The sequence below is a fragment of the Berghia stephanieae genome, chromosome 5 (genome assembly GCF_034508935.2).
Source record: "Berghia stephanieae isolate SIO BIC M18660-M18661 chromosome 5, UCSD_Bste_1.3, whole genome shotgun sequence".
Taxonomy (NCBI): domain Eukaryota; kingdom Metazoa; phylum Mollusca; class Gastropoda; order Nudibranchia; family Aeolidiidae; genus Berghia; species Berghia stephanieae.
This window is the reverse complement of record NC_088364.1, coordinates 4,079,727-4,089,726: the sequence shown is the minus strand read 5'-3', so window position 1 is coordinate 4,089,726 and position 10,000 is coordinate 4,079,727. Positions and strand designations below refer to the sequence as shown.

The 10,000-nt window shown below is 34.5% G+C and overlaps 1 protein-coding gene and 1 long non-coding RNA gene across 4 annotated transcripts in view; one reads left to right on the top strand and one right to left on the bottom strand.

Annotated features, from left to right (window-relative positions):
• LOC144974051 (uncharacterized) overlaps positions 1-5,990 on the bottom strand; it is a 6,156-nt gene extending 166 nt beyond the window's left edge. Inside the window, exons 1-3 of the long non-coding RNA XR_013645638.1 lie at positions 5,794-5,990; positions 3,341-3,455; positions 1,987-2,121 (exon numbers count right to left, since the gene is read on the bottom strand). This is a non-coding gene — a long non-coding RNA (uncharacterized LOC144974051). The remainder of the gene's footprint in view (positions 1-1,986; positions 2,122-3,340; positions 3,456-5,793) is intronic.
• Positions 1-10,000, top strand: part of LOC144972259 (uncharacterized) — a 54,384-nt gene that overhangs the window by 1,896 nt on the left and 42,488 nt on the right. For all 3 annotated transcript variants that reach the window (XR_013645325.1, XM_078913308.1, XM_078913309.1), the window contains exon 3: positions 8,967-9,072. Coding sequence is in view for 2 of the 3 variants with exons in the window: in XM_078913308.1 (XP_078769434.1) it covers positions 8,967-9,072 (106 nt within the window). In the remaining variant the exon portion in view is untranslated. The remainder of the gene's footprint in view (positions 1-8,966; positions 9,073-10,000) is intronic.

Here is a 10,000-nt window from a genome sequence, read left to right as displayed (position 1 = left end):
GAATTCCTTAGTGACAGTGCAAAAGTTTGTCACTTTGTTGCCAAAATTTTTGTGTCCGATTCGCACCCTATTTATGATACGGTTGCCTTAAAAAATGTTAGTACCATTTAGAATTATTGATTTATGTCGATTTCTTTTCATCACAAACCTATGTATGTAATGCATTATGTATGAATTTCTTTGGGGTCCCGTAACAACCTCCAATTGTCCAGTGTCAGTCGAGTACACGATGACTTCGGCCTCCGTTGTCTGTTCGCACAGAGATGCGTCCCTCAAGAAGCAATGAACCAATTTTCTCAGCTAACGCTTACATTAGATTATTTTCCCTGTGTTATTTATAAAAGAGGATATGTTTTTTGTCAATAAATATATTTAATATTGAGGGCAAATTGTCTTTGAAACTTTATACGGGCCGTACGCTGAGCTAACTATTTAGAAAAAAATGACCCAGATTTTTTTCATAATTAGATTCAAATGATCCGAACTATGCACCCTTCACCTTTCGGCATGTCATTGTCATGCGCATTCAATTTGTTTACACAATGAGAATGAGGTGTGAAAAGTTTTTAATCTCATTCGCGTTGGGAAAAAAATAAAATAAAATCTCCACCGAAGTGGGTGGATTTAGGAATCGCTCACGGTAGACTACTTGATTTAAACTTATTTTACGAAGTTAACTATTAATCATCCATGTTGAATCAAAGTGCTGAAAGAGAAAGATTGAAGCTTTTTTATACCCGGCACGACGTCACAAACACACACACACACACACACACACACACACACACACACAGGCAGAAACAACACACCACAGGGACTCACAATGCTTCACGGACATAAAACAGTTCACAACGCAGCTGGGAAAAACAGCAATCCAGAACACACAACAAATTATAATACGTGCCCTCCAGAGGAGAGCCCATTCGAGTTTCTCTATCTATACTATTTCTACAACAACTACTACTACTACTGTGCGGATATGTGGTCTTGTGGTATGACACTCGCTTTCGGATCGGAAGTTCCTGGGTTCGAGCCTCGCTCGGCACATAGTTGAGTCCTTGGAAAAGGCTCTTTATCTCACCGTACTCAGGTGTAAAATGAGTAACTGGCCGTTAACAGCGTTGTCTCTGTCTGAAAAAAATATAATATTCCTAACAGACGTCATGTCCCGTCCTACATGTTAAGTGTTGCTGTTGGCCAGTGACCCCTTGTAAAGCGCTTTGGCACGTTTAGTGGATATTGCGCTATACAAAAGCTCAATTTTATTTTACTACCAATGCTATCACCACTACCATATTATAGCCACTGCTACCACCAGTAATGGTTGGTTGTTTCAGCGGCACAGTGTCTCGTCTTGTCACAAAGGTCAAGCAATGCTAAGTGTGATCAGTGGTTGGATAGGTGACAGTGCTATTGAAGAATATTGCTCCCGACGTTACACATATTACCCCCTCAATTCACTGTGAATGGGTACCGACTTCAGGCAGTGACAAATTTTGTAAGAATTTTAGTGCTTAAAGGAAGTCAAATACTCAATTGGTACTGCATGAAAAGGGTATATGGTTCCAAACAGCCTATTGGCGTTACCACCATCTGCATCTGAGGGCCATTATATATATTTGACTTGAAAAATTGTGTGATTAAATGCCTCCAGAAAAAGCTTTGGTCAATAAATCTTCTTTTAAAAAAGTAATAGAAACATTTGTCTTTCTTTTATCAATTTGTTAAAAAATTTAATGAACCTATTTTCTCTGCTCTATGGCTGCATCAGATAATTTTCAAATGAAATAAAGGAAAATTATGCATTCAGAATCAATTAATTTGAAATTTGATACCAACTTACCATGCAAGTTGAACTCAAGATAATTTGCAGTTAACTTGATTTATATTGCCAGAAACATGTTGCAAACTATCAAACTGATATAATCCGAAGGAATTATATGTATCTACAATTATACCTATTTTTCTTGAGATTGAGATATATACCTTGAATATCCGGTACATAAACGTTTAGCCTAACAGTCTCAATTCATGTTAAAAGCTGCCAGTTGCTCTTCTTCTCATTTCCCTCCTTCAGTCTGCTTCCTGTGCAGACTCCATGACACATGTTAGATTTGGTTTCTGTAATGATTTTTTTTTAAAATCAAAAAGTTGTTTTTACTATATAAAGTAATTTTTCATATATTAAAAATAAAAAAAAAAAATAAAAAAACATGTTACGAGTACATTTAGTGAAATATGTACAACAAATGGTAGATTATATTATATTTTCAATAGCAACTGCAACATTACATGGCCAAAAGACCAATCTATCAAATTATACTAATATTACAAATCAGCTACAATTAGAGTTTTATCAGCACTCTTATCCTGCCTATTAATAAATGTGAACAAGAAAGAAAAGAATAAAATATATTTAATATAGAAAATGTTGGCAAGTTAAAGGGTATATACTGTAACAAAATATATTATTGCAAAATTTCTTCATATGCAAAACCAAAAAAGCAAGTTTTTGGCATATTTTCTTGACTTCCCTATGTAAAAGTATATGATAAGCACACTGGAAATATGAATCTATTGTATAAAGAGACAGGAGCCAATACCAATGCCATGGAGTGATAGCTGTCTAAATTTAGATAATCTAAGGATCTTCATAATAAGGCTTTTAACTTGTACTAGCATTAGAAAAAAGGTTAAAGAGAATCTTTAAAAGTAAAGGCAAGATTTAAAATTTGAAAACGCTTGACAGCAAAATACGGTTCTGTTCTCTCTGCTTAATCGCCACCCTCGATTCTAGACTATGGATCAATAGGTTAGGTTAATACAGCTGAGAGATTGTATAAATACTATACAATATATTTTTTTTTTAATATTGAGAAATTCTATAAGATACAGTAAAGTTGAAAGCTATTTTGATAATCTTGAGGCTCAATGATAATAAGAACAAATACAATAATAATAATAATAATAATAATAATAACAATAATAATAATAATAATAATAATAATAATAATAATAATAATAATAATAATAATAATAATAATAATAATAATAATAATGATAATAATAATAATAATAATGATACCTGATGATGATCATGATGATGATGATGATGATGATGATGATGATCATGATCATGATGATCATGATGGTGATGATGAAAATAATAATAATAATAATAATGATAATAATAATAATAATAATAATAATAATAATAATAATAATAATATAATAATAATAATAATAATAATAACAATAATAATAATAATAATAATAATAATAATAATAATAATAATAATAATAATAATAATAATAATAATAATAATAATAATAATAATACATTTTCGTGAATATTGATTGGTTAATTGCCAGAATGTGGGCAGGGCAATACTTCCAGGACTGCACACCAATGTCTCAAGAAATGCAGAGGCTCATGATTGTTGTGTTATTTAAATCTGAAAAAAAAAGTTTTTGATTCAGTTGGAATAATTATGGCAGTCCACAGCGTTTTCTCTTGGTTAGAAACATAGAAAGCAAAATCATCTCACATTCAGTCATTGAATGATACTCATATAGAGCTAACAATGAACAAGAGCTATAATTACCACATTTCATTATTATTTTTAATGGATTTATTAAACTTCTGGTATTGAATGAACATTTGAAATTAATATAGCAATGTTTGAATAGATAGATGGGTCTAATATATGTAAATGTGAAACTTATTCAGAGAGTAGAAAGCACTTGTTAAAGTTTGTTGCTTCGTGTTACAGAAACAGGAATAACTCTAGTTCCATGAGCCTTATGACTCTAAAGGATCACACATTTCAATGTAAGGAGAAATACCATTTAGTTTTTTGATAATATAAACATGACCTATGTCTTAAATATTTTGCTTATATTCAATAAAAACATTAGAAAACACAATGAACCTAGACCTCAGATACCACAAGGTTGTAAAACCGTTGTGTCAGATCTCATTTTATCAGAGATTTAATTGAAGACATGTTTTCTTTTATTAACTTTTTGGTCACAGTAGCCAATTCGAATAAACTGAAAAATTAATGCCTCTTGATTTCACTTTAAAGTCAAATAAAATATCAATTGAGAGAACTTTCTTATCATTCCGGAGGCAAAATCTAAATAAGACACATTTCACATATATAGTATTTCATATGTATGACAAAATCCTACAAGCTTCTTGTTATTAAGACTCTTGATTCCTGGCGGTGATGAAAGAAATGGGCTAAAAATAAATCAAAAGTAGGTAATCTAAAGTAATCAGAGAGGTTTATTTTTAATATCAACCTAATGTAAATTCGTAATAAGCTGCAGTATCAGGCCCCTCTATCATTACCCCCAAGAATTGATTGAACTGATAGGGATGTGTATAAAACTTTAACAAAAACCAACAGCCCCTCTTCCCCCCCCCCCCCCCCCCTCCCTCCTCCTCAAAACACACAAACATTCATACTTTTTGTTATATTCATTTTTCTAGAACCAGGGGAGATGGTCTTAAATTTTAAAACCACTCATTAAATTTACACACTATTAAAACAAATATAGCACAGTGAGGGGCCCAGGATAGAAATTAAATTTGACCCTCCTCCCTGCATCTTACAATAAAAAGCCTTTTATCTTTCACACATTTGTCAAATAAGGCGAAACAGCTTAGAAGATGCTAAGTGTCATAGTTTGACACCTTTTAAATATCAAAGATGCGACAAGGGGTTGAGTAGGAGAATTTTTTTGTTGTTTTTTTAATCTCCCTCCCCACCCCCCCCCCCCCCCTTTCTCTCTTCCACCTGCCCCTCTCATTCTTTCATCCTTCAACCCACTCTGCCATTCCTTCCCCAAACTCTAAGCAAAAAAACAAAACAAAACAAAAACAACAATAAAGTATTTTGTGGCAAAGCGGCTAACACCTTAACTCTTGCAACTAACTTAAGATATTGAAGGTCAGTAGCAGGGATCCCTTATTTGTTACTTTTCCAGCAATGAGCAGGTATCGACGTGTACATATATGCAGGTCTGACATACGAATGCTATTATATGCCTAGTTTAATATTTTTGTTATGGGCAAAATTTTGTGTCATTAAAAAAAAAGCCATTACAACAATAGTGATTTGGATTAACAGACCTGCAAATAAGTGCACGTCGGCAGGTATCAAAAGACTTAAAGGTTGTTCCGAACTCGGAACATATTGCAAGGACAAGGCGAGAGTGAATAATACAACTAGGCTAGACTTTTGCCAGTTCAAAGTGGTGAAAGCCACGCACTACGACAGATGGGATTTCTTTTATTTTACATAATAATTTTTAATTTTTTTAAATTTTTGCTTCTGTTGACATTCCAACCTACTAATGGGGGTTCTGCTTTTTTCTTTTCTTTTTTTTTTTTTTTGGGGAGGGGGGGGGGGGGGGGGGGGGGTTAAATTTTGATTGAATTGTTGAATTGATACACCACACGTTTTAGATTGTAGCTGTTACCCACAACACGACAATTTAAAAATATTATCCAACTATTATTATGAAAAGTGTGTTTCCTCAAACAGTATCAGAATCAGTCACTGCTTGAACATGAAGCAGACATGAGCGAAGGAGACGTCAACTTTGTAAGTGAGAATCTGGGTGAGTGGAGCTGTCTTAGTGTCTACTAGGTGACTGACAATGCGAAGTGAATCGTAGACTAGATGAAAAACATCTACAAAGCATTCTAGAATTATGCGAGTGAAACATCCAAAGTTAAAGACCGGAAAGCTACTACGTGTTAACATTGAACTAAATATTTACCTTCTCTTAAAGCAATCGATGCAGATTACAAACTCAAACACTGAAAATGAAACCGTAGCTTTGAATTATTTGATCTCCGGTTGTTCATTGCTGCTGATTAGGAACGTGAGAAGCCGGACAACGTTGCGCCCAAAATAGATCTTCCGTCTTTGTTGTTTAAATTATAGATAATACACTTTCAGTTAAAACAAACATGTGTAAATAAAATTTTAATGTAGTTAAATTCAACATATATGTCTATATTACTCTGAAAATCTGGTTACAGATAGTTCTTATTTTGTTCACACAAGCGCATTAATTTTTGAATAATTAACTTTACCCTGGTCTAAAAATAGATTGACATTTATTTTGATAAATTTCACCATTTGTTTAATAAAATATCAACATCTAGACATTATTTGATGCACGATCGAGTATTTATGAGTATGTGTTTATTTTGCCACCCGACAGCCACATTTAATGGATATTTTTTTTCTATAATTTGCTATGGAAGGTGATCGGTCAAAGGCAGGAGCACGTGTTTTACCACATGCGGCCAGACTATTGTTTTGAATGCGTGACCTAAATTTTGCACACGTCACATGGTGTTTTCCAATTTTAATAGGACAGCGATCATGTGATAGATAGGTCTTAAGTCTAATACTAAGTCCAAAATGATCTGCTGAAAGTCTCTATTGTGGTAGTGGCGTAGTTAAGATGAATAAACAAAACATTGGTTGGCAGGAAATTAGTATGCTCCTTTGTAAGGAAGAACAAATTGAAATAGAATACTAGATATTTCTAAAAGGTGCGCAATTAATTAAGTGAAAAGAGGGCAGGCGGGGAGGAACTGTCTAATGCAGTTTAGAAAGTAAAATATAAAAACGTGTAGATTGTTGTTGGAAAATAAATACAGTGGAATTGAAAATACATACAAAAAATAATAAATAAGGGATGTCGGTATAAGTATAAATCATTAGTGACAGTAGCAGGAAGTCATCTGTGGTGTTCCTTTCACGTTGATCTTTTGTCAGGCGTTTATTTATTCAATTTGTCATCATATAGAAGCATTTTACAAATTCTAGAACAAACCTTGATAGATTTGTGAAAGTTTAAAATTTCCTAATTTGACTATTGTTTTGATTCTCGGCCGCCAGTTTGGTTTGTGAAGTATTGAAAAGTAGTGCGAAGCAGTTTTTTTTCTATTAGGGTTAGCTCGAGATCTTAGGATTCTTTTTTATTAGGGCTAGCCATAAGTCTTAGCAAAGGTGCTAGGGTGTTTGTTTTTCCTATTACTATTAGGGTTAGTTAAAGGTACTAGGTTGTATTTTTTTTTCCTGGGGTTAGTTGTGGGAATATTATTTGAGTTGTTTCCCTTTGTATTAGCTTTCGGAAAGCCTCCCCAGGATCGTCTTTCAACTCTGCTCACGTCTGCTACTTCAGGTTTATTTTCGCAGTTGATTTTCTTACCACACTCTGTCTGTTTTCACACACGAACAACTATTTGTTGCTGTGTCACGGGTCAGAGGCTATAGTGGCTTACACTTCATGTTGGGCCACACAGAAAAATGAACAGAGGATGTACCAAGTTACACAGACAACGTTGTTTACAAATCTGCCCTCATTAAATGATGGTGGGTACAATATCGAATGAAAAATAGTTCTTTCCCGGCGAAATTACTAGTAACTTTTAAAAATATATACTATATAAATATTCATTTATATTCACAAAATATTGTCCATTACGAAAATGTTAAACTAGGCCCATAAGTGGGTTTGGATGTCAGACCTGCAGATATGTAGACGTCGTTGGTAGTCGTTGGTAGTCCGTCAGAGCCAAAAGCAATTAGAGCCGGAGTTTATGTGCGCTATGTGTTCTCGTGGTATAACGTTCGCTTTCGGATCGGAAAGTCCTGGGTTCGAACCGTGCTCGGCGCATAGTTGAGTCCTTGGAAACGGCTCTTTACTCGCATTCTCTCACCGTACTCAGGTGTTAAATGAGTTTCTGGCCATTAACAGCGTTGTCGGTGTCCGCAAACATTGTAATTTCGCCTAACAGGCTTCATGTCTCGACCTACATCTTTATGTGTTGCTGTTGGATAGGGACCACTTGTAAAGCGCATTGAGCATGGTTAGTGGATATTGCTCTATATAAATGCTCTAGTTCTTTTTCTATAGCGTGAAACTCACAAAAGCAATTTCTTGTTACCCTTTAAACAGTACAATTACTTTGATTCCTCATCTAACAAACGCATATAAGCAATCATGGCTGGGTGGATTTTGGAGGGGTCGGAACTACGTGCACTTATCTGCAGGTCTGGTAACCCAACTCCTTATGGGTTCATTGTTGTAATGGAAATCTCAAAAAAAAAAAAAAATGACCCAAAATATTGTCCTTTACAACAATGTTAAACTAGGCCCATTAGCGGGTTTGGATGTCAGACCTGCATATAGGTACACGTCGGGTCGGAAGAATGATCGACTTCATCTAGGATCGATCCCAATCCCTTTGGTCGTAGAGCAAGTACTATACTTACTGTGCTATTGTAAACCCTTTTATTTTAATCATGAAAATTAATAATAGAAAGTGAACTCAACAGCTTCAAAAAAGAAGAAAATACCAAATATTAAACGTTTCGGGATCAAAATCCTTATTGAGCCAACAAAAAAAAAAACAAAAAAAAAAAAAAAACAAAAAAAAAAAACAAAAAAAAAAAAAAAAAAAAAAAAAAAAAAAAACAAAAAAAAAAAAAAAACAAAAAAAAAAACAAAACAACAAAACAAAAACAATGAATACATTACTTAAAAGACTAGATCGAGGGCAATTACAATGTTTGCGGACACAGACAACGCTGTTAATGGTCAGGTACTTATTTTACATCCGAGTACGGTGAAAGAATGTGAGTAAAGAGCATTTTCCAAGGACTCAACTTTGCGCTGCGCAAGGTTCGAACGCAGGACGCACAAATGAAACGTATTTATATTTTTATTGGGTTTTTTGTTGTTCTTTGCTGGCTGAAGAAGAGTTTTGAGCCCGAAACGTTCCGAGTTTGGTATTTTGTTGATGTTTAGTTAAAGCTGTTATATTCAAGTCTGTTTATTGCTTTTTACAGTCCACAGCTTCTATCCGCTTTTACCACTTTGACTTTTATTTTGATCATAATAATATTGCTTGGATTTCAATATCATCACAGAGATCAAGACTACACTGGGATGTACCCAAAAAGACATACAGACTTGCAATCGTCCTGTGCGTTTTTTGACACCACGCCAAATGAAGGACCTTGACCTTGTCTGCGAGTAAGTCTTTGAAGTTTTGATTTGGTTGGATCGTAGCCATCGTTAACATATAGCCTGACACTAGAACCTCTCAGACTTATAGTTTGACGTCACATTTCAGGTTTGTGTAGCTTCTGGTTAGTTGTCGTTAGTAGAACTTAAGGAAACAAGTTATTTTATTGGTTGAACTATTGAATACAACTTACGATTTATTTTCGTTTGTGGCCAAAGACTTGTCTTTTGACGTCATTGTTTGGTCAGTGTCAGGCTATGGGATTACGATGGCTACGTTTAGATCGGGTCCTCCATTCACAAATTGCAGGCCTGAAAACCAAACACAATTAACCAGTAGATCTTTGAACAATCAAAGCATGGTATTTGTGACACACATTCACATGTGCTCGGACAAACTAAGATGGTTGTTTATAAACAATAACGTGAATGGAATCGACCTCCCTCCGATCATTGCTATTGTTTTTATACCGCCAGATGGGTGACTAGTTATCACACGAACTTAATACAGCCTGCTGTTTGGTGCATAATTCCTTGTAAGTCGAGGGACTTTTTGGATTAGAGGTTCTTACAAAAAAAACCATAAAGAAAGAAAAACAAGAAAAAGCAGATAAATAGAATATCAAATTATGAAATTAAGGAGAAGGCACCGGTGTAAGATAAATAACTGAACAAGTGTGTATGAAAGGTGTCGGACAAAGCAAGAGAGAAGATACAAGAAAAAAAATATACCAAAAAATCAGTCGACCTCGACTGACTTCGGGCCTAATTTTATATAATCATGTCTTCCCAGTGTCCGGCAATGAATTGGTCAAGAATGTAAGAATGCAGTTGGTACGACGATTTTTCCGCACAAGAGAACGTTGTACACATATTTGTCCATACATTAAATATCAAACTACTAATACAATATGGTTGTGCAAACCATCTTCATAGG